The sequence below is a fragment of the Bufo bufo genome, chromosome 3 (assembly GCF_905171765.1).
Source record: "Bufo bufo chromosome 3, aBufBuf1.1, whole genome shotgun sequence".
NCBI lineage: Eukaryota > Metazoa > Chordata > Amphibia > Anura > Bufonidae > Bufo > Bufo bufo.
In genome coordinates, this window is record NC_053391.1 from 609,661,660 (window position 1) to 609,687,683 (window position 26,024).

General features: G+C 46.0%; 2 protein-coding genes across 2 annotated transcripts in view; one reads left to right on the forward strand and one right to left on the reverse strand.

The window, feature by feature from the left end:
• The window catches only part of ASIC1 (acid sensing ion channel subunit 1), a 395,233-nt gene that overhangs the window by 243,946 nt on the left and 125,263 nt on the right, over positions 1-26,024 (forward strand). The window lies entirely within an intron of this gene.
• LOC120996220 lies at positions 20,203-24,398 on the reverse strand. The gene is made up of 2 exons (XM_040426000.1): positions 21,853-24,398; positions 20,203-20,930 (listed from the first exon to the last, which is right to left on the reverse strand). Exons 1-2 carry the CDS (start codon positions 23,563-23,565, stop codon positions 20,913-20,915), a joined length of 1,731 nt encoding a protein of 576 aa, XP_040281934.1. The 5' UTR covers positions 23,566-24,398; the 3' UTR covers positions 20,203-20,912.

A 26,024-nucleotide genomic window follows, 5' to 3' on the forward strand; every position in this document is an offset into this window, starting at 1 on the left:
ATGTAGCCGAAACGTTGCTGTCTGGTTTTTACTGTACACTTTCTGTGAAGCTCGTCCAATAAAGATTTCACTGGAGATGCTGCCGCTGCCTTTCGTCATTTTCTGTTCGCTGGACTGCTGAGGATCTGCGGTCGTGGCTTGGCTGGTGCATTTCAGTGTGGTCACAAGGTTCGTGGGTGCTGCTCTACAGTTTTTATTTACACTATTCTGAGGATAGGTCATCAGTATTACAATCCTGGAAAACCCCTTATTTTATGTCTTTCAAAAAAGGGATTGAGGTGTCTGGACAGATATTATATTGTCAATGGAGTCAGCCCTTGTCCTTGTTTAACAGGGTCACTCATCAGGCTGGGTTCACATCTGTGACAGAGGCTTTGTTCTGAGCTTCCATGACCGATTAAATCATCTTTGGTCGAAATAATAGTGCAGTATGCAGCAGCATCGGTAAAATGATAGACATCATGATGGGACCCAATGGACTGCATTATATGTCAATGGTCCTTTGGGCAGTTTTTGCATCCATCAGCCCAGGCATCAGCCCTAGAGAACTAGAACTCACAAAGCAAATGTGAGTACTGAAAACTAAAAGGTAAAAAAAAACTATCAGTAGTTTGAAGAAATTGGGTTTCAGTGGTATTAGTAGATGCAGGAGGATCCAAAACTGCCTTCCCTAACCAACAAATGAGTTATACCCAAGGGAATTCAGACCACGTGAAACTGGTCTGGGACCCTTGGAAAGACAGGGACCAGAACTGGTTGGTTCCATCCCCTTTGTCATTGGGTAATTTACAATCAGTTTCCAGTGTTGCTATTCAGGTTTTTGCTGTCGCACAGTGCAGGAAATGGGATTGTAGGTAAGTGAATAAGAACTGAGGAACCCAGAATAAAGTGTGGTGCTCAAGCCTTAAATTCTTGGTCGATTTCATCTTTACTACTTCTACAGTAAGCTGAAATTTTTATCGTTATGTCGGATATGAAAGGGTGTTCTTTCTGCTGCAGCTCTCTGCCTGCCACTGTCACAGCAGGTGGCGCTATACAGATACATTTTATTGAATACCACTGCGGCTATACTATATTTTTAATTACATGCAATTGAAAAGTATTCAGATCCAGCTACTGGTTTTAAGAAAAATTAATAATTTCCCCTATGGTGATTCTGCAGGGAATTTGAACACTTACTATCACGTTCCCAACGGATAATGCCTCATTCACACGTCAGTGATTTGCATCAGTTATTGTGAGCCAAAACCAGGTGCTGGTCCAAAAGACAGAACAGGTCCAGATCTTTTCCTTATACTTTATCTCTGTGGAGGCTCCAATCCTGGTTTTGGCTCACAATCACTGACGGAAATCACTGACCAAAACACTTACGTGTGAAGGAGGCATAACAGCTGATTGCTGTGGTTCCTAACAGTATGACACCTTGTCATATAGGCATGAAACCCTACAAACAAGTAGAGACTGTGAAATTGTGTAGTACCAGAGCCATCCTAACAACTCACCATTGCCATCAAACAGTCTGGCTTTCAGGCCAAGGGAGGGTTATCATTTGAACTTTTAAAGCTATAGCCTACTGGATAGTGGTATGGTGGAGGCATGAACATTCAAAATGCGTTGGCGGTATCCTAAAGATCCATTTCTTGGTGTATTGAGCTCTCCATGTATAGGACAAATCTATGTTAAGTGTTTAAAACCAATAGATGATTGATGGGGTCTTGTCACTTTAGTTTCAAAGACGGTCTAATGTTACTGCAAAATTAACACAAGCCATGATGAAAGTTGCAGCCGACTCTAGAGAATCTGCAAGAGGGTAATACATCTCTATAGATCCATTGTACTACAGGAGTAACTAGACACAAAGACTCTCAAAACATTTGGCTGCAAGGAATTGATGTCATCATTCTTAATGTTCTTGCCATTGGCCACATTAGGCACCTGCTTCCAAGATTTGCATTTACAGTTGTAACAGCGGCTGCTGTGCACCGCTGTTCCCCTGCTTATCGCCACGGTCCCAGGCGCCGTGTTCAGCGGTGATCTGCTGCCAGTGTTTCCTTTCAGCCCAGGCCGCAGCATACTTCCTGTTTGTTTCCTGCAGCATTTCCTAAGGGCCGGCGCTAGGGTGGCCAGACATCCAGTTTTAGGCCAGACAGTCCGGTTTTCTGGCTCCCTGTCCTCCGTCCGGTGCAGGGTATGGGTGGACACAGGGATGTCCACCATTTCAGTAGCTCACGCTCAGACAGCAACACTGCGCTGTCTGAGCGTGAGCTGCAGCAACTGACTGAGGCTTCTCTCACCCCCAGTCACTAGAGCCGCAGACATGGCTCCCTGTGGCTGACTGAGGGGGAGACAAGCCCCCCGGCTGCCCTCAGCTCACCTTCGATTCAGAAAGTTCTTCCCTCTCCATCCTGCCCCTCCCTTTTTCCCCCGGTCGTCAATAGAGGCATGGCGGAGGCGGGGCTTCATGGAGTCGGGCAGGGTTTATCGGTTTGGGGGCTTGGCCGGTGAGGTCCGGCTTTCTGGGGTGAAGCCAGTGACCATGCTAGCCGGCGTGCTGCACTTCCTGTGCTTTATGGGCTGGATCATGCGATCTCGCTGACCAATCCTAGCCCTCCTGCACAGCCCCCTTCACAGATGCCTCAGCGTCAAGTTCCTTGTGTCCTGCTAAGGTTCCTGATATCCGCTTGTGTTCCTGACTCATACATTCCTAGACTCTGCTACCTGTTTGATCCCTGCATGCTTGCCTTGACTCTCCTGTTGCTGACACAGATTGCCTGACCTGTACCTGTGCCGCCTGCCCTGACCTATTGCCTGTCTGACATCGCCTCTGCCTCATCCTTTGGTCCTGCACTGTTTCTCCTGGTACGACTCGGCTTACTGACTACGTCTGTACCTCTGGTACCTTGCTCAGGTACCTCCTGGTCTGCTTGGACCAGCAGCCTCGTGTGCCAATCCTCCTCAAGAGGTAGTGACATGGTGTTCCCCTGGGGAAAGTCTATCCCCACCATCAGGGGTACTGTGAAGATCGAGGGGTTCACTTAGACAACGCCCTTAGAAGAGGTAGGATTCACACCCACTGGTTCGTGACAACAATTTTACTTATATTCAGAAAATTGCAGGGATTAAAAGCTTGGACACAGTGTAGCTCAGCATATATGAATGTACCAAACCCTTGGGGATACAGTATGTTTGTGTGTGTATCAGCCTCGTCTCCTTCTTTTCTGCTGCTGACTAAGGCCGTTTTAAAGCATGTAAGTGAGAAGGAAAGGAGGGGGCAAGTATATTTAATTTTGGTTCTCCAATCTCAGCCTTGGGATTCACTCCATTAACCCCTTCCCTGCAGAGCTACGTATTTGCTACAGGACTCTAGAGAGCAGAAGACTAGCAGATTTAATCTCGGTGAGATTTAATAAAAAAAATAATTATATATATATATATTCAAGGTCAGAAAGTATATGGGGTTGAACACTGTGTTATTGAAAATGTCAACCATCTTTAAGATGAAAAGTCGCATGTAGAAACTCGGAAATTGCAAATGAATTGCTGCACTGTCAAACAAAGAAGTGCTAACTAGAAAAAAAATAGAATCATTTAATAAAATCAGTATTTTATAACTTTTGGCTGCAAAACTTCAACTTGCAGATCATAACAAGCCTTTTAAGACACATTGCTCCTAGCGACCCACTCGAACGTCGCTGGTGAAATATATGTTTTTCCACTAGCGCCCATTGCCCCCGCCCCCCACTCATAGATTTTTAGAATGAATAATATTGCATTTTATGCAAGGGTGGCATTTCTTGTACTTCCAATGTTCCCTGGAGGATAAATGAGAACAGGAACTGCACATATCAAGTGTAGGACTTGGAGCTGGAATTTCACATCACCCAAATGGCTCATCTCCCAGTCAAAAATAATACCACTTAATCAAGGCGTAGAATGTATTAAAAGCATTACAGTACATCCTTTGCCTAACCGACACCCTCCCGCTCATCCTGATTTATTGGGATATTAGGCTTTCCAGCTGAAGTACACTAACAAAGATATATATCCATTTCAACATATTGCACAGACTCTGACAGTCCACGTTTATTAGGATAAGTATCTACAAGGAAAATGTGATGTCAAGAGGCTTTCAAAAAAGGTGTGCCACTAGACTACACACGGGCACCTAGCATAGACAAAAAGAAGCACCCTTTTTAGAAGGACCCGAAGTTCTCCAAGATGACAGGCCACAAATGCCTCCATACCACAGACATACCACTGGGAAAACAATGGGGAGTATAATCAAGGCTGACAACTGGTAATGAGCAGATACCTGACCTCTTCTTTGTCCTGATACGATGTCTCTGTAGCCTTCAGCTTAGGGTTCTTTCCAGCCGGCAGGTCTGCCAGACAATGCCAGGAATAAGCCAGACAGAAACCGCTGCACGTTGCTGTTTTTGCCCAGCCGATTCTTTGCATATTTGCCCGGCAGTGGCTGGATCTCTGGTGGACCCTATTATAGTCAAAGGGGTCTGGCGAGAAGGCGGTAGTATCCGGCAATTCTCCAAGCTCTTCTCTACTGCAAGCCTGTCCGTATATAGCAGGTGACCCGAACCTGCCCTTTTTTTTTAAGTTGTATTTATTACAGACTAACTACAGGGATATGATTAAAATTATATATAAAAAATAATAATCTTTAAGGCATCTTCTCTGCCCCCTAGGATCCAGCACTGCCACAGATGCCTTCTGCTGGGCTGCAGTGGGGGTATCACTGGCCTAAATGACGCCATACACTGCTGTCTCTAATGATAAAAACTGACTTTATATTCAGTAATTCAATATACCTAAATAATTATATCACAATCCCAACATTGTCCCTGCAAGGCCCTAAAATGGCTGGCTTGTGTGTTTGATTGGTGTCTGTCAGAGACATGGCAGACATGTGCAGTGACATCAGTGGCTGAGCTCACATTGGCGTCTGCTTCAGAGCTAACATAGAGCCTGATAGACCAGCCAATATCTTCCCTCCTAAGTGGCTGTCAGGCTGACGTTCTGTGCAAGCCAGCTGGCGGGGGCCCTGCCCGGGGTCATGTGACCCTCTGTCTTCATCTAGCCTGTCCTGTTTCCATCACTACTATACTGAATTCTAAATGTAAAATGGCAGGCGCTGTTTTGAGTATTTTGTGCGAATCAAATTGCCAAAACTTCAGATTGGTTTAGAATCAATTTACTTATCTCTGCTTACAAAGTTATTTGACTTTTAATGGACATTTTAAGAGCGAAAAATTGTGTTTCAAGGATGATGAACCTAAACCCTTAGGCCGCTTTCATACAGTCAGTGTTTAGACGGTGTTTGGTCAGTAATTTCCATCAATGATTGTGAGCCAAAACTAGGAGTGGAAGCTACTCAGAGATAAGGTATAAGGGGAAGATTTGTACTTGTTCTGTCTTTCTGACCTGCACTTGGTTTTGGCTCACAATCACTGATGGAAATCATGGACCAAACACTGACTGTGGGAAAGCAGACACTCGTTATACTTCCATAATGTATTTTTTTCTTCAATTTTTACTTTAATATAAAATGTGCCATAATCTACTGAATACCATATCATGAATAGATTCTTCGCTGAGGTTTTATTATGCTTGAATATGATGGTGGTGGGGAGGAGGGTTTATGGAGTGGATCTCATCACTTGGAATATTAATATGAACTGGTGAAAAATACTCTGCAACTTTTTCCTTAAAATTTGAATGCAATCTCTTCCCCTCCCCTCACTAGTACTTTTACTGCTGCCTGTTCATGGTACTTAAAACTAAGAACAAACAATCAAATATATTTAAGATTAAATTTAACTTAAAAAGCAAATTAAATTTTAATCAGTGATTTTAATAATTTTTGTAGTATACTTTACACTGCTGTGTGGGAAATGTGTGTATTTTTATTAGAAAACAGCATGTAAAGTGTTTCCTTAACAACAATGAGTGTTGATAAGAAGAGAGCCTGTCTTCAGGGTATACTATAGGCTGAAGATAGCTATGTGTAACATCAGGAGGCAGGTTTCTCAGCCTGCCTCTTTTCTCCCTACCCCAGCCCCTGCCTCCCTACATGTGCCCTACTATATTTCTCAACGATGCCCTATTTTTGTTTTTGCTACTACAGTAATCCTACTCAATCTTGTTATTTATCCTCCCACCAGACCTGCCTATATCAGGATTAGCTAGCGAATTACTTTTCAGATATACCGTACACAGTACACTTACTGTCAGTGCTGATCGCTGCACCCCCGCTCCTCTTTGTCATCGCAGTGTGTCTCTGGTTACTGCTGTGAAGATAGGGGTGGGAGCTGGGCTGCAGCAATCGGCGCTGACAATAAGTGCATTGAGTTCCTGTGTACTCATTGTCAACGCTGATCGCTACAGTCCTGTTCTCTCTTCCCAGCGCCCACTAACACTATATAACTTACTAAGTTGCTAAAGAGATATTTTACAGGCAGTGTTCTAATAAAAATACACACATTTTCCTAATAAAATATATTACAAAAATGCGTACAATAACAGTCTCTACATATAAAAAAAAATTAATTGCCAGATGTACTTTAATAGAAAAACGTTGCCTTTTCTTTTGTATTTCAGCCACAGCTACACGGTCCTGCGCATTTATTTCATGTATAGGATGGGCTGACTACTTTTGTTCTTTTTTTAAAGCTTTAGGCCTTATTCACACAGCGTGACCCAGTAAGGCTACTTCACACTTGCGTTTGGGGCTCCGCTTGTGAGTTCCGTTTGAAGGCTCTCACAAGCGGCGGATCCGTCCAGCCCTAATGCATTGTGAGTGGACGCGGATCCGCTCAGAATGCATCAGTTTGGCACCGTTTGTCCTCCGCTCCGCTCAGCAGGCGGACCCCTGAACACAGCTTGCAGCGTTCGGGTGTCCGCCTGGCCGTGCGGAGGCAAACGGATCCGTCTAGACTTACAATGTAAGTCAATGGGGACGGATCCGTTTGAAGTTGACACAGTATGGCTCAATTTTCAAACGGATCCGTCCCCCATTGACTTTCAATGTAAAGTCAAAACGGATCCGTTTGCATTATCATGAACAAAAATGTTGTTCATGGTAATGCAAACGGATCCGTTCTGAACGGATCTAAGCGTTTGCATTATAGGTGCGGATCCGTCTGTGCAGATGCCAGACGGATCCGCACCTAACGCAGGTGTGAAAGTAGCCTAAAAGGTCTGGTCTGGAGGGGAAGGTATTTTCCTCCCAGCATGTGCTGCTGGACTGGTTGACAGCCAGGTGAGGTCAAGCACCGGACTGGATCTTAGGTGCCCGTCCGGGCTTTACCGACACCTAACTGTCTTAAAAGCCAGCTGGATAGCAGCAGGGAGAAAAGGCCTGTGGCTGGATGAATGCTTGCGACCTGTTTGGGGAAAACAGGTAGAGTAAATCCTGGACTTAACCTTTGGCGTGGACCTGTTTGGGGAAAACCTTTGGCGTGGACCTGTTGGCAAAGTTGCGAACACACGCCTGGTTTTTGGACTCTTTATGTGGAAACTGCAGCATGGTGTGAATGAACACCAGGACTTTCAACTAAGGTGAAGTTGGTTACTGAGCTGTTAAACCTGCTTGTGTGAATAAAACACTGCAGTTTGATCAAGATCAGTTTTTGGTGCCTCTGTTCTGCGTCCGCTCACCCTGCCCACCAGAGCGAAACCCCACAACAGTTAGTGATAGTGAGCCAAAACCAGCAGTGGAGCCTGCACAGAGATGAGGTATAAGTGACGATCTGTTCTGTGTTTAGACCCCCACCTGGTTTGGGCTCTCAATCCCTGATGAAAATCATTGACCTGCTTATTAGAAGTACCAAGCAGTTTAACATTCCTTTATATTTTATGTATATATGTCAACATAAACACCATTATAAGGCAGGCTGCATAAACAACCTATTTCTCTGCAAAGCTGCATGTACTAATCTATCAGCATCTCTATTTCTATATCTTAACAATATCCATATACTCCAACAGGGCTGTCCCACCTAAATAGCTTTTGAAAAAACAAAAATAGGGGTGGGGGGAAGGTACAGGAAAGGCGCCAATTGGCGCCTTTCCTGTACCTTCCCCCCACCCCTATTTTTGTTTTTTTCAAAATCTACATTGAGTGCCCTGTTTGGACACTTTTCGGCTGCCACCCTTGCGCTACTCAAACTTCAGTCACCACCACTGTCGGCGCCTACTGTCAGACACAAGGGGATTTTCTTTTCTAGATCCTTTAGTGTCTGAATAAACTTCCTCCTTTTTTCCTTCTCTTCCCACCTAAATATCCACAGTATCATAAACCATGCTAAACAGCGGCCTTACTATGTGATGCAGAGACTCTTGTTGGAAATACCACACAACAATATTGCAGGGTTTTTAAGGGAACCTGTCACCATTAAAATGCATTGTTATCTGCAGCATGTTATAGAGCAGGAGGAGCTGAGCAGATTCACATATAGTTATATGGGAAAAGATTCAGTAAAACTTCTATTTTATTCATTTAAATTCTTTCTCCTTCTAGGAGGCGGTCCTATCAGTGACTGACAGCTCTCTCTGTATACACAGTCATAGAGGGAAGGCTGTCAATCACTGATAGGACCGCCTCCTGGACTTCTAAGCTGAGAATGAACAGGAATTTAAAGAGGACCTTTCACTTGTATAAACTATGTGAACTGAGTATGCTGCCATATAGAGCGGTGCCCGGGGATCTCACTGCACTTACTATTATCCCCAGGCACCGCTCCGTTCTCCCGTTATAGGCTCCGGTACCTTTGCTCCTTAAGTTATAGTAGGCGGGTTTTCCCTTGTCCTGTGGGCGTCTCCTTCTCCTAGGCTGCAGCGCTGGCCAATCGCAGCGCAGAGCTCACAGCCTGGGAGAAAAAAACTCCCAGGCTGTGAGCTGTGCGCTGCGATTGGCCAGCGCCGCAGCCTAGGAGAAGGAGACGCCCACAGGACAAGGGAAGACCCGCCTACTATAACTTAAGGAGCAAAGGTACCGGAGCCTATAACGGGAGAACGGAGTGGCGCCCGGGGATAATAGTAAGTGCAGTGAGATCCCCGGGCGCCGCTCTATATGGCAGCATACTCAGTTCACATAGTTTATACAAGTGAAAGGTCCTCTTTAAACAAGTTTTACTGAATCTTTTCCTAGAAACGACATATTAATCTGCTCAGCTCTTCCAGCTCTATAACATGTTGCCTGCAGCTCAGAAACCATGTTCAACCTGACAGGTTCCCTTTAAATCTCTTTATTGAGCTGACCAGAGCCTGTTGATCAGAAATTACCCCCGAATCTCCCCTTTCCCTTCCTATCCTGATTAGTTGTTTGGAGAGGCAATTGGTCAAGCATACTGCACCTCTTCTTTCATATCTAGGGGTCACTAAAACCCCTGAACATATCACAAAAGAGTCATGATCTGAGGAACCCCTGAACATCTCCAGTGTTCACAGAACAGACAAACACCAAAGGAAGCCAAATCGAATGTTTATTAAACAAAAGTACCAAAGACAATCAGAATAAACCAGGCCCGGAAGATACCACAAAAGCGGATTTAATAGCAGAGCAAGCTGTACAGATCAGGCGTATCAGTGGCAGAAGTGTAACCACTGTGCCAAGTGACCGGTTTGACTTTGGGCTAAGCCCTAAGTGCGTTATTCCGATGCCCCCCTGGTTTTCACCCTTTAACCCCTATACAGACATCTGGTCTTCGCTGCAGGGGGCGACCGGACCGCTAGCTCCTGGGATGGTCCTGATACACTTGGTAGCTGACCTGCAGGGAAAAAGACGGTGGTGCAAGGCACCAGAAATCCGGGCAAACAATATAGAACACTGTTTAGATACAAGACCAGGATACAGGATCCACAGAGCCACATAGCCAAGAACCCCTGCAAATCAGGATACACGGAACATGATCAGACAGATCAGAACATAATTAGACGACATTAATACATTGCCTGGAACCAATGCGGAACTGATGCATTGCGCACACAGGCGGATCTGGACATACAAAGACATAGTAACATAAAACATACTGAGACATAGCAACAAAGAAATGTGGTAATTAGCATGGACCCCATGTGGAATAGGAAGCATGATGTTCCCAGACAGATTAGGACATGAAGACATTGATAAATAATCAGGCTGACCACGCAAGTCATGGTGGACTAACATGGTGGACTAACATGGTGGTCTAATCTAAATAGCCGGGTGATGAAAGCGCCTGATCACCTGGTAATCAAACACAGGCTCAGGGAAGAATTAACCCTGCAAGACACAGTTCACACACAATTCACAGGACACAGTTCACACACTATATAAACGCTGCAGCCAGCACGCCCAAGCAAACAGCACACACGGGAACGTACTGGAGCCAGTACGCAAGAGCGCTGGAAGCCAGCCTACGCGGCAACACAGTGTCACAGTGAACCGCACTGTGACATCTTCATTGTTTACATTGGTCTAGAAATCGGTTTGTACTGCAGAACGGCATACTTTTAGCACTGACCCATTCACTAAAAGCATGGTCCTTGAAAACAGCTGATCGTTGGAGGTGCCAAGAGTCGGATTTCAACCAATCTAATATTGATGATCTAGCCTTAAAGGGCTGTCTCACTTCAGTAATACAAGCCACCTACTAATGTATTGTTATTGTCCATATTGCCTCCTTTGCTGACTGGATTCATTTTTCCATCACATTATAAACTGCTTGTTCCCATGGTTACAGACCACCCTGCAATCCATCAGTGGTGGTCATGCTTGCACATTATAGGAAAAAGCACTAGCCTATGTGCGCTCCCATGGTCCCGGCCACCAGAGAGGCTGATGCTTTTTCCTATAGTGTGCAAGCACGACCACCACTGATGGATTGAAGGGTGGTCTGTAACCGTGGAAACAAGCAGTGTATAATCTGATGGGGAAATGAATCTACCCAGCATAGACAGCAATATAGATAATAACAATACATTAGTAAGTGGCTTGTGTTAACTTTCTCTACACGATAAATGCCAGTGAGACAACCCCTTTAAAATAGTCCATAAATTTTAACAGGCTTAATACCCCATTTAATGCCTAATCCCTCACCCCTCACTTTTTTCTTATTATCTGTATCCCAACCCTTATTTCAAGCACACGTCTTCCCAACTTATTCCAAAACTATTTCTTCCTTTATAAGTTTACCCTCACCTCATCTGTTCCCTGCCAAGCCTCTACTGGAATCATTATCTCTGACCACCACAGTTAGGTCTGTTAGTAAACTATACTCTGCGGTCAGGTGGCAGAGCGTAACTATTAAAAACGTTCTCCCGGACTTGGACTAGAATGTTCTTAAAGGATCACTGTACAGGATTTGAAACGAGGATCCGTATGTATGATAAACTTTCATTTAATTCAAAATTATTTTTTTCAACTGGGTATTTTGGTAGGCATTAGGAACATATTTAATGGTGATGACTCCACAATTTTCTATGTGTCTTAAAAGTGACAGCAGTAAATTTCTGAGCAAGCCGTCTTCTTGGCTCCTGAGATTTGTCTAGCCCTGAGTTTAGCTAACAAAATGGCTGTCGACACTTAATCAAACGGCTTCTTTGATTTTCAAGAAGCTATAACTGTACTCTAGTGTTTTCATTTCTTTCATACATTCTGTTATCTTTAATCATGCTATAGGGGTTTGCGAGCATCTCCTCTGCACAGATACTCGATAGATATAGTCTTCCTAATGCAGCAATAAAGCTGAGATTTGATCAGTCCCCAGGGCCTGTGTAAAATGACCTAAAGGACCTTCACAACTTAAGTCAGGAGCTGCCTGCTACATACGAGGGATGATTTTCCTTGTCCTTGGTGTCGTTTCTCTCCAATAATACAACAAACTAAATGATATTTCTCAGAGAAGGCTCTGACAATTCTAACGAGAGCAACTAAATGTCCCATCCTTTCAACATTCTTGTGCCCTTGTTCCTTTCAGTTCTTACCAGCACCTCCCTTTCTACTGGCATCTTGATACATTATTGATGACCGCTCTCTTGGATCAGTTTGCTACCGAGTGCAGTGGCAGAGCAAGTCTGGAACCACACCGTGTTAGCATAGAGATTAGACTTGTATGTCTACTATCCCACCTTGAAGCAATGCTCCTCCAATCACTCCGAGATCTCAGATTAAGAATACACAGGAAGGAAACTGAAACTTCGTAGTGACTGATCAAGACAGTCAGAGAATCATACAACAAAATATTTTTGTGTAAGGTTGGAGATGTCTATTTCCATGGAGTAGAGCGGGTAGTTTTACTCTTTCATGGGAAGAACCTGGTGAACCAAGTGGGTATCCTTTCATCTTTCTCTTCAGTGATAATTTCAGATTTTTTTTCTCTTGAAGATCAGACACAGACTCCTTAGAGATCCAAACTTAAGCAATGCCAGTGCAGATAGTCTGCACATTGTCTGTGTCTACAGACAAAGGACCTAAAACCAAGAGAGAAGATAAAGTGGAACGTGAAGAGATAGACATAGATGAGGAGAATGGCGTTGCCAAAGATGTGGTTTCTTTTGCCAGCAGCTGCAGTCTCCATGGACTGAATCACATTATCACTGAAGGACCTTGGGGATTTCGGCGTTTTGTGTGGGCCGGAGCATTTTTAGTTTCCCTTTTACTATTCCTATCGCAGGTGTGGGAGCGTGTCGCTTACTACAGATTATATCCTCATCTCACCGCAATCGATGAAATGGTGGCGAGCAAAATGGCCTTCCCAGCAATTACTTTCTGCAACTGCAATCGCTTCCGATCTTCTCAACTCTCTAGATCTGAGTTACTCTACCTATCTCCTCTGTTAGGCTTCCCAGAGGATGGGGATGCAGAATTAGTTTCTCAACTGTCTCAGGAAACTGGTGCTGCTACATCTGATATGTATGAGATCACTGATCGCTCCTCTCATCAGCTCAACGAAATGATGCTGGACTGCAAATATCAAGGAAGAGATTGTGACATTGATGACTTTCTCCCGGTAAGATAATCCCCAGTGAATAAAATGATTGGAGGAGAAAAATGGCAGGGGAAAACTAGTGAAACTTGTGTCTCATGTCATTGATTTTACATTTAGACATACGGTATATACACTCAATCTGTGGGGACAGTATAATTTGTGGTAATGGGGGGATGAGATTACATTATACTGCAGGATTAAGGAGAGTAGTTACATTCATATTGAGAATACTTGGGTGGTAGGAAAAAGAATATTAAGTTGTGTCAATCACTGCAATCTAACAACTAAATCATTTTTTTATAAAGACATTTGTAGCAATTGGCAATATCAGATAATAGTACTGTAGGGTGTGCAGGGGCCTAGCTGAAAATATCGCCAAGGGACAAATACTGATGTGAACGAGCCAGATGAAAGTTCTCATTTTAGAAAATTCATTGCCATTAAACGTTTTCTTTATCCTGTAGTATATTCATGCGAGAATATCATTATTTGAAGCTTTGTGCTCCGGTTTTTATTAGTCTGTGCTAACAGTAGGTGGCTTCGCACTTTCAGTACATGGAATGGAAGTAATCTAATTAACTGTTATATTATAAATGGGGATGTTTCCACATTAGACTCAGTTGAGCACAGGGACGTTATTACACAAATAGCTTTCCTAAGGTATAATTTCCAAATGTGAAGGATGTCAGCAGAGGATTAATGTTACCTGAATTACTGGTTGATTTCATTGTTTTAGTGCAGAATAGTTAGCGTAAGGGCTCCTTACTTGTGTATATCCACATCCAGACGAGACGCTCTTCCTGCATTCATCGCTCCTTGTTCTTCTCTGGGCCCGCACTGTATTGTGACCTGACGTTGCATAACATCAGATCAAAGTGCACCCACTATGTCCTGACACTGTAAGCACTCAGGACGTGCAGCGTAGCACCTGGAGAAGACCAGGGAGCGGCGAGTACACCCTGCCCTAGCGGCGCTACACTCACTGCTCCCTGCACCTACTGCATACTAATCAGGGATCACTAGCATTTGCTTTATAATGTGCACTGCCACTTTTTGGGGAAAAAGTTTATAAAGCGAAAAATATGGCGTGCGTTTATATATTATTGTATATTATTGTATACATTGAAACCACTGACATCTGAAGTACATAATCTTGATTATCTTATGGCACTTGTAAATGTGGGATACATTTGGCAGCAAGTGAACAGTCAGTTTTGGACATTGAGTTGGAAGCAGGAAAAATTGGTAAGTGTTAGTTTTTTTTTTTATTGTTTTTTTTTTTTGCAACTTTGACAAGGGTTAAATTGTGATGACTAAGGTCTCTTGCACACGTCAGTGTTTTCAGCAGCGATAGTGCTTTCCATCAGCGATAGTGAGCCAAAACCAGGAGTAGAGACTACACAGAGATAAGGTTTAATGACCATGGAGAAATGGAAGAAGGTGGTCTGGTGAATTACATTCTGTTTGTTTGAAGAACACAACAAGGTGTTGACTTGGTCTCCAAATTTCTGAGTTCCCAATTTGATTGAGTATCTAGGATGTACTAGAAAAACATGTTCCATCCATGAAGGCCCCACCTCACAATGTACAGGACTTAAAGGATCTGCTGCTAAGCCTTGATGCCATATACCACAGGACAACGTGTGGAGTCCATGCCTTAACAAGTCATATCTGCTTTATAGCAATAGCCATCGCCATATGGGGTCTTTTTTTATCACATTTTATCACTTTTTGTTTTTTGCAAGACAAGTTGCTACTTCCATTGGTGCCACTTTGGGGTACATAGTTTTTGATCACTTTTTATTCCACATTTTGGGGGTCAGAATGAACAAAAACTGTAATTCTGTAGGTTTTTTTTCACAGTGTTTACCACGTTTACTTTTTGTTACACTTTCTCCATTATTTTTTATATTTATTAGTCCTTTATCGTCTTCATAGAACACTGCACTACCTATGTAGTGCAGTGTATTGTGTCTGTTTGTCAATATGCTTCCTGCAGCACCACCATACTTAGCATACCTGGCAGCCACTGTTGGGCACTTCGATGGAGTGACAGCAGGAACTCCATCCCTCTATCTAACTGTATCTGAGAGGTTAAAGGCCAGGATCAGAGCTAGCTAGCATCCTAGCTGTTGCAACAGGAGTCTTGCTGTATATATTACTGCTGGCTCCACTGCTGATAGTGCCCGCATCACCCTTGTAATATACAAAAAGTTAACCCTCACCTAGATGTACAGTTACACTGTGGTGTGTGAAAGGGTTAAGGAGCGGTGGCTGCTGCAAAGGTCACACACCCTAAAGATCTCTCCTGGTTTGCAGAGCAGGTGTTTATACTGTATCTCGCTCTGTTCAGTGACTCTTTTAAAGGGGAAGAGGGGGTCTGTTCCTGTATGGCAGGCGCTATGTCCTCCTTTCTCATGAAGTTCTTGCCTTTAGTGCAGGAGAAGTGCTCCGTGAACTCCAGTACGGCATTATCAGCCATGCTGATACAGAGCTCAATTAGCTGTACAAAGAAATGTAATCAGTTTTTATTTTTTATCTAGTCATGGTACCCTAGGCTGGTGCCTATTCTGCCTATTTCTCCTCCCCCTGTCCTGGCACTGAATATATTAAATACATACATGTGCATAGATTTTGCACAACACTGTTCAAATATTAATATAGAATTAGCTGAAACATTTTTTTAGAGTTTATGAAACCCAAATTATGATAATGCCTTACCCCCTCCATCCCCACACACCTCCAGGTGTCATGTACTTTTAAGAATTGCATATCTTGTAATACAGAAGTGTATAATGAGTCACAGCATCTGGGGAAATCATGTTTTATGCCAGCTCGGTACAGAAAGTTACAAATTATAAGATCTATGATTTTGGCTGATTAAGGGACGAGGTCGCCACAGAGATCAAACCTACCTAAGCTCTTTTCAGGAGCTCGCTTATAAATCAATATTAAACCATAATTATGTTGTGTATACCAGCACCTATAGTTGTAGTAATTATGGAACACTTCATACACGCCCCGACCCTGTGTATTTCCCATGATGTTTGTCACCTAGGGTTATGATGCTATCTGTCAATTCATGTGTAGCGGGACATTAGGAACCCATTTACGTATATTTTCTGATGCTTTTTCAGTGCATAGAGCTAGAAGTGCAAGTGGGAGAGAGAGGTTTTAAAATGAGTCATATAACAAATTAAGACCTTTAATATATTCTGGGGCTAAATGTATGTTTTTCAATCGCAATTTGAGGCACTGAGTAAAATGTACATCCTTAGGCCTCTTGCACACGGCCGTTGTGCGGCCATTCCATGCATTGGGGACCGCAAATTGCGGTCCCCAATCCACGGGCAACGTCCGTGCAGCGGCCCGGGACGGATGGAGACCCATTCAACTTGAATGGGTCCGTGATCCATCTGCACCGCACAAAAAATAAAACATGTTCTATTTTTTTGCTGTGCGGAGGCACGGACAGAAACACCACAGAAGCACTCCATAGTGCTTCCAAGGGGTTCCGTGCCTCCGTTTCGCACCGCAGCTCCGGATTGCAGACCCATTCATGCGGGGAGCATACGGCCGGTGCCCGCATATTGCGGACACGCTGTTTGTGGGCCGCAATACGGCCATGGCCGGGCAACGGCCGTGTGCATGAGGCCTTAGGATGAAGGGGGATGATTGGGAAGGAGACAGTCCTGGTGAATTCTGTATAGGAGCTTCTTTAAGAGCTCTGCATTTGGTTATTAATTTCCAGAAAAAAATAATTGCCATAAAAAAGGAGAGAATAGAGATTTCTTTGCTGTTCCGCAGTCAGTGGTGTTAAGTGTTTGGTCTGTGTCCTCTAAACTGCTGTCCTTTGCATTATGGAGAAGTTTGCATTCGTAGGCATGTTCCAAAGAAAGGTGCCAAATGTAATAAAAACAGACCTGAAATGCCATCATTCTTGTAAGTAACATAAAGTCAAATGAGGAAAAGATGTTTTTCTCTGTTCATATCTATATATCTATCTATCTGTCTGTCTATCCATATACATGGGTAAATTTGGCATTTCTGGGGCCCCAAGCAAACTTATGCCGGGGGGTTTCGATTGCATCTCTAAACTCCACCCCTGTCACACTGCTAAGCTCCATCTCCATCATACTGCTAATATTGGTGACCCATTATGTGTGCCCCACACAGTATAAATCCCCCCTTATGTGCCCCCCACACAATATGGTGCCCACCTATGTGCCCAACAAAGTATAATGTGTCCCCATTGTATTCAACTGTATCTGCATCCTCAGGATGTTGATGTAGTTGAAAAGGGTGCCGCTGGCAGGGGACTCCTGCTCTCTGGAGGTCACATGCATTTGTGTGATTTGCGTGGTGGCCATATCCTCCCCTGTCTATATATGTATCTCTTACACAATATTTCACCAGCGCCTACAAACAATATGAAGCAAAGGTACAGGTGCTTGCCTGTACTAGCACACTAAGACATATGCAAAAATGGAATATATGGATTATTTTGAATTGCATTACTCCAAAACTGTGACTTTTACCTGCTCACGCCACTTTTCCGAAGTGGTGAGAGAAGGGGGCATGGCGTGGGTGGGGAAGCGGATGAGCTGGCAGGCCCAGCTTATTGATAATTTTCCATGCTAGTTTTTGGCGTGGAAAATGGCTTAAATCTACGCCAGCAAGGGAGCTGACATAGATTTAAGTCTGTCACACAGCCTGCTGGAGGAAGCGCCAAACCTATGTAGAGTCCTGCACCTCTACATAACTTTGGCACTTCCTCCAGAGTCACAAAGGGATTTAAAAAGGACCCGTCATCACTCCTGACATGCCTGGGCTGTTTTAATAGGTTCATGCATTCCCCATGTAATAACAATTCTGGAGCATCTATTCTTATGTCTCTATGTTGTGCCATTCCTTTATTATTTCTTCTAGAAGTTATGAATGAATTGCTAGCAGTCTGCAGTAAGGGTACAGAGGGGAGGTCACCATTTAGGGTGTGTCCCTGCACAGTCTCACTATCCAGTCAGTGCTGCCATTATCAGACTGTGCAGGTACATCCCCCCCTCCCCCGCCCCCAACTGGTTACCACCCCTCCGTACCCTTACTGCAGACTGCTAGCAATTCATTCATAGCTTCTAGTAGAAATAATAAAGGAAGGGCACAACATGGGGAGTGAATGCGACTATTAAAACAGATATGTCTGGAGAGGTGACAGGTCCTCTTTAAGAACGGCCTTAATAAATGTTCCCCTTGGTGCCCATAGAATTTATAGTTGTGTTTCCCAACATTATTGGCATAATGGAGCCTCTAAAAGCCATTTCCGCTGCCAGGGTTACCCAACTTCCATTCTCTCTTCAAATAAATGTGGCACAGCGGAGGTGTGAAAGTAGCCTTAGAACACCTGTATGGGCACTACAGGATGAGCATTGCAATTTTCATGGGATTGGCAGGAAAGGGTTAAGAAATACGAATGACTATGGATAATGGTTGATTCCAGCAGAGGCAACTCCTTTGAAAAGTTTTGGTTTTCTTCTACAATCCAAAAACATACTAAGGCCTCATACACACGGCCGTTGCTCGGCCATGGCCGTGTTGCATCCCGCAAACAGCGGGTCCGCAATATGCGGGCAATCCGGAGCTACGGTGCGGAACAGAGGCACGGAACCCCATGGAAGCATTACAGAGTGCTTCCGTGGTGTTTCTGTCCGTGCCTCCACACCGCAAAAAAAATAGAACATGTTCTATTTTTTTGCAGTGCAGACGGATCACGGACCCATTCAAGTTGAATGGGTCTCGATCCATCCCGGCCGCAAATTGCTGTCCCCAATGCACGGAACAGCCGCGTGCATGAGGCCAAATATAGAGTAGAGGCAACTGATTGGAGGCCACATTGGTGCATAGACTACCTATACACAGAGTGGATTATGACTGTGTATAGTACGAGCACATTTTTCTTACTGCGTAGAGAAACGTTGTCACCAATACCGCCAACTATCTGATCTTCATAAAAATAAACAAATGTTTTTGTTCCCAACTCAAATAACATGAGTAGGGTTATTGGCTACGCTCGGGTCCACTACCCCATCATTTAGCTAACTAACCTTCCCCATTTCCTCTCCCAATAACCACACACAGCCACTGTTTGGATTAAATCGGCCACAGCAGCCGTCTTTTATTAAATAATATAAATAACATGAATAAACATAACACTTGATATAACAATGACATATATATATAAATATATACATGTCTAACTGACGAGGGAGGTCCTAGAAGCCGCCTAACTGCACCTTAAACGACCACAAACCACCACGGCAATTCCATCTTGCCCCCAGCCGCGTACCACAAGCTCGGGGACACCAACTGACGGACGCCATACCAAGCCAACCAGGTGCCCCAACTCTGAGAGTCCAGCCCCACCATTGAGGCCCTCTCATTCACCGTTACCATCCAGTAGCCCCAGCTTCTATGACCTCCCCCCGCCACGACTGCTGCGACAAACGCAACACTTAACGACACACTCCGTCCACCACCCCTTGTCCATTTTTTTTTTTTTTTTTTTTTTTTTTATACATTTATTTATTTATAAAATACACATTTTTTTTTTTTTTTTTTTTTTATATATGCATCCCCTCTATAATATACCGTTGCCGCCCTGAAACATCCAAGTACACACTACGGGAGGGAGGGAGGGAGATGCTGGCTCTCTGCTCCTAAAATGGCGGGCGCTGACCTGCCTCACCACTACTTCAGCCTGCCGCTCCCCGCCCCTTTCTAGCTCCTCCCCCCTTTTCCTGCACTCATCCACTTAACCCTTACCTTCCCTGACCCTTGCTCACAAAACCCCTCATGCCGGCCTCCCCTGAAGCGTGCCGCTTCGTCCGGCCTCACTTGAGTAGGGTTATTGGCTACGCTCGGGTCCACTACCCCATCATTTAGCTAACTAACCTTCCCCATTTCCTCTCCCAATAACCACACACAGCCACTGTTTGGATTAAATCGGCCACAGCAGCCGTCTTTTATTAAATAATATAAATAACATGAATAAACATAACACTTGATATAACAATGACATATATATATAAATATATACATGTCTAACTGACGAGGGAGGTCCTAGAAGCCGCCTAACTGCACCTTAAACGACCACAAACCACCACGGCAATTCCATCTTGCCCCCAGCCGCGTACCACAAGCTCGGGGACACCAACTGACGGACGCCATACCAAGCCAACCAGGTGCCCCAACTCTGAGAGTCCAGCCCCACCATTGAGGCCCTCTCATTCACCGTTACCATCCAGTAGCCCCAGCTTCTATGACCTCCCCCCGCCAACAACGCGCAGCTTGACAGCCCTTAAGCTCGCGCGTTCCGCCACACCCGGAGGGCTGTTTCAATACCTCCCTGCAAGTCCAGTGACCACAAATCAATGCCCACCGCATTGAGGTGGACTCCATCCTGTCTCCAAAAGCCTCCTGTTCCTGCTTCCAACTCGGGGTGCCTCACCACCACCGCCCCATGTTTGGCACAGAACCGCCCAATCACCCTGTTCAGCTTAATCCTAGCCTTATTCAGCCTTTCAACCGATCTCGCCTCCCTCCAGACCTTCCTGGGGACAATATCCGACCACACAGTGACAACTGACGGGAAGAGGGACCACAAACGCAAAAAATCAAAACGTATATCCCTGATCAACTCTCTGCAAGGTCGGACCCCTAGGTCATTTCCCCCAACATGCAACACCAAGATATCTGGGACTCTATCTAACCTGGCTTGCCGATGAACCTCCTGCAAAACACTACCCCACACCATACCTCTGCGTCCGATCCATCTTACTATGGCTGTCCCCCGATCAAACCCCAGCTGCCGCCCATTCTGCCGAACATCCGCTCGTAATGCCCCCCAGAACACGAACGAATGGCCCAGGATCCAAACTAATAACGGGGCATCACCTGAAAAAAGAACGAGACAAACATGGTTAGACACAGCCTTAAACTGCCCCTAAACGCACATACAGCCGAAAACGCTCCGACTCCCACCTCCCAATACGCTTAATCACTTCATCTCGCACCCCCAAGCGAGCAGCCTCCGTGGCAGCACCTATCCTGAAGGAATGACCCGTAAACTTGCCAGAGTCCATTCCTAGATTACGCAAACATTTCTTGAATACCGCTATAAATTGAAATCGCGATAAAAAGGAGCCATCCTCATGTCTGAGAATCGGGCCTGCCGCGACCCCTGCCCTTCCTTGAAAATCACGCAAACACCGTACTGGACACACTAGACATCCCGGCACCTCAAACAATGAGACTAAATGACCCCTCCCCTCCTGATCCGTCTTTGAAAATCTCAGATAAATCAGCACCCTGTCGTCATATAACGTTACATCCTCACTCCTCAGACCCCCTTCCCGCTGCACACTTGCACACACTAACTCCCCTAAACGAAAGGCTCCGAAAAAAGCCAGAGCAAAGGCTAGTCTAAATAAGCTCACCTCCCAAGCCGAGCGACACACTCCAGCTACCTGCTCCCCTAACTGTAACAATAACGAAAAGGACACCGGTAGGCGGGAATCTTTGACACGCTGAAACCTTCTATAACCCTTCAAAATTTGTCGGACCAAAAAGGACTTAGTAATGTCCGGGGAATTCCGCAACTTGAATCCGAAAGCCAAGCCCGCCATGCAACCATTGATCTTGGCAACCGACCAACCTTGATCCTTCACGTGGCCAATGAACAGTAACAACGGAATTTCCCCGTCCAGTACCTCGACCCCTAGGTCATTACACCACTGCTGCCACCTACTCCAAGCCCTATCGTACATCCTCCACGTGCCTTCACTCAATGATGCCTGCAACAGACAAGCTACGGTACCTCCAGGATCTCCCACAACGACTCTGGACACACCAATCCGACCTGACTCGCCTCCGGGGCCAGCTGGCGAAACCGCTCCCACTGAAAACGAGAAAGTGCGTCAGCTATACAGTTAGAGGAACCAGGCACATGCACCGCAAACACCCAAGCATTAAGGGACAAGCACCGGAGAACCAACTGCTGCAATAGGCAAATAACTGGGGGGGAAGAAGCCGTTACACTGTTGATGGCTTGCACAACTCCCAAGTTGTCACAATGGAAACGAACCTTCTTGTGCCGAAACTTCTCCCCCCAGAGCGTGACTGCCAACACAATGGGGAAGAGTTCCAACAATGCCACGTTTTTTACCCACCCTTTTCGTACCCAGGACTCAGGCCACCGACCCGCACACCACTGCCCTTCACAGTACGCCCCAAAACCCGCTCCACCCGCAGCATCCGTAAACAATTCGAAATCAAACGCATCAACCACCCCCCCCATAACTAATGCTCTGCCATTAAACTGTTTTAAAAAGGAATCCCAAACTTTCAAATCCCCTTTCAACTCACTGCCTAGTCTAATAAAATGGTGGGGAGACACCACCCCTCCTGTCGCCGAAGCCAACCTCCTACTAAAAATGCGGCCCATAGGTAGGATTCTGCATGCAAAATTTAATTTGCCCAACAAAGACTGCAGGTCCCGCAGACGAATCTTTTTTGCTGTCAATGCCGCCGCCACCTCTGTTCTTAAATCTGACACTTTGTCTACTGGTAGCCTACACTCCATCCGCTGTGTATCTATGACAATACCCAAAAAGCTTAGCTCAGTAGCCGGCCCCACCGTTTTGTCCACCGCTAACGGGACTCCAAAACACTCAAAAACAGACTGTAATGTGGATAACAACAACGAACAAACCCTAGATCCCCCCGGCCCCAAACACAGGAAATCATCCAAATAATGAATGACAGAGTGACAACCTGATTCCTGAACCACCACCCACTCCAGAAAAGAACTAAAACGCTCAAAATATGCACACGATATTGAACAGCCCATTGGCAAACACCTATCCACAAAATATGCGCCATTCCAAAAACAACCCAGTAAATACAAACTATCCGGGTGAACTGGCAACAACCGAAATGCCGCTTCAATGTCACATTTTGCCAACAGGGTACCCGGACCCAGCTTCCTTACCCATTCCACAGCCGCATCAAAGGAAGCATAAACCACAGAACAAAGTTCCGGGTCAATGCCCTCATTGACCGACGCACCCTTAGGGAATGATAAATGGTGGATGAGCCTAAATTTATTAGGCTCCTTCTTAGGGATCAAACCCAAAGGGGAAACTCGCAAGTTACTGATGGGTGATGTAACAAACGGACCATCCATCCTCCCTAGGGAAACCTCTTTAGCTAACTTTCCTGTCACTATGTCCGGGAACTGCAATGCCGAGCGCAAATTCTTCCGCTTCTCTAAGACTGGTAACGGGTGTGAAGGTATATGAAAACCGAACTTAAACCCTGAATACAAAAATTCAGCTAACTCCTGGTTCGGATATCTATTTAGATGCCCCACCATCCTTTCCACTCGCACTGGGGTCTGCCCCTTTTGCAAAACTATCCCCCCCCCTTTGTCTACCCCCTCTAAAACATCTGCTAGCCCCATGGCCCCCGCCACACACGGAACATTCATGCCTAAATTTGCATTTTTGGCCGAATTTGCAACTTCCCTCATTGAAAAGGAAGCAGTATCCTCTTCCAACTGGGGGCGTCCCTGTACCTTGCTGTACCCCAACCCCTGACTCACTCCGAAAGGACTGACCACTCCTACCTGGCGCTGTCACCCTCATCCATAACGCAATGTCCTTATGGTCCCATCTCATATTAGGACGGACTGCTTTCCTCTGACGAAACTGCTCGTCATACCGTAACCACCCGGAACCCCCATACACTCTATAGGCTTCCCCAATAGCATCCAGATAGCAAAATAAAGGGGAACAGCATTCCGGACTCTTCTCCCCAATCACACTTGCCAAAATAGCAAAGGCCTGTAGCCAATTACTAAATGACCTAGGGATAAGGCGATAGCGACGCTTATCATCATCCTCCTTTCTTACTCCGTCCTTTTTTACCACATCAAGGTTGAACCGCTCCAACGGAAGCAGCGAAAAAATTTCTATATACTCTCCCTTCCAAATTTTCTCACGCACCTCCGTTTTCAAATGCGCTCCCAGGGGACCCTCAAAGCAAACATACACCTCCCCTTTTGCGGCGTCATCTAATCTGGGCCTATCCTCCTCACCTCCCGCCTGCGTCTGCACTGACACTGATTCGGCTACACCTGTGCTATTGGCCACTGCTACATTACTATTGTTAGCGGTCGCCGGTACATTGCTATTTTCTGCCCCCAACCCCCACGCTGCTAAGGGGGTAGCCCCCATTGCCCCCCTATCCTGACTAACCCCAGCTAAACCACACAGCAAGCGCCCCAAACCACCGATAATAGCACTATTGCTCCCCCCCGCCCCAGGCGCCACATTAAATATAGATAACAGTGTTCCCAGTGATGTCTCACCTAACTGCCCGGGTGCTGTGAACCCGGCAGCCGCAGGTCCTGATTCCTGACGGACGACTCCTGGATCCACGACGTTCCTTTGATGGGTACTTGCGCTGTTCGACGGCAGCACCCCAGGCGGATCACTGCTGGGTGCGTTAGGAATGGCTCTGGGACGCACTCTGTCTTCCACGGTGTCAGGACCAGTAGCAAACTGTCCGCCCTCAGGAAATGGCCTGCGCAACTCCCTGTCCTCCATATAAGCATCTGCACGCCTGTCTTCATGCCCAAGAGGCCTGCTCTGGGGCGGGGAGCCGTCCAGAACAGCCTCGTCCTCCTCCTCTGTAAGAAGCGCATCATGGCAAGGCCTGCGCCCGTCCCTGGCACCTACAGGCGCAGCCTCGTGTGCCACTGAAAGGGGCTCATCCTGTAAGGGCCTGCGCCGGGCCGCCCTGGCCGACCGCGCAGCCCCGCTGCTGCCTCTGCTGCCACTACCTCTCCCACGCTGAGCAGGCCTCCGACTCCTGGGGACAGGAGGGGATCCTGCAGAACCAGGTCCTGACTCCCCTGTTGCTGCCGCGATGGGCTGAGGGGAAGGCCCCACAGCCTCTGGAGGGTCCCGCCGGACATATGGATTCCTCCCACGCCGGGAGGTCGCAGTAGCCTTAGAATGCTCCCGGCGTGGAGGGTCCCTTGTGGGGCTCCTGACACGGCGCCGGACCCGGGGGGGTAAATCAGGGCTCAGGCGCGCCGGCGGCCGTACCCGCCGCGGCCGTGTAGCTGCTGGAGTAGGGCTAGACGTACCCACCTCCGCCCCCCCTAGCAATGCGGTCACCTGCTGCTCCAGCCAGTCGCTGCCCCTGGTGTCCGCCGCTTCCCTCAAGCGCCGCAGCATCACCTCCACTGCTTCTGCCATTGCTGAATCCGATGCTGCAGTTCAGAAGATGTTGGCTCTCTGCCAGATGCTGGCTCTCTGCTCCTAAAATGGCGGGCGCTGACCTGCCTCACCACTACTTCAGCCTGCCGCTCCCCGCCCCTTTCTAGCTCCTCCCCCCTTTTCCTGCACTCATCCACTTAACCCTTACCTTCCCTGACCCTTGCTCACAAAACCCCTCATGCCGGCCTCCCCTGAAGCGTGCCGCTTCGTCCGGCCTCACTTTTGCGTTGCACAAGCGCAGCATATGGGAGTAATTTAATTTTACTGTGTAGCAATTCACAATAATTGATTTTTTATGGCTTTAATGTCCCCTTAAATAGATGGCTTTGTAAGTAATGTATGGAGCAATCTACGTAGGGTTATATTACCCTGTTATCTGTTTCTTGGTACAAATATTGGGAACTGTGCATAATCTTCAGCATGAGGGCTGGAATTCTTCCATCTTGCTAACAGCTATTTATGCACTTAACTTTCGAGAATATGTCTGATTCTATTTAAAACTCATTAATGACCTCTTCAGTCACAATACGGCCTGGTAATGAATGCAGTGGATTAAATGAGCACAAGCGGTAAAGAAAGAAGTGTTTGCTGTTATTGCCGCTTTAGTGATACAACTTGGCTGTCTTTGTGGACCTGGACGGGCCACTTTATCTTTCAGTGCCTCCAAGGCTGAGTGTTAACTCCACAGGACAAGGTGATTATC

Coding starts and splice junctions, on each gene's coding strand:
- LOC120996220 (XM_040426000.1), bottom strand. CDS start 23,565: ATGAGGGAAGTTGCAAATTCGGCCAAAAATGCAAATTTAGGCATGAAT.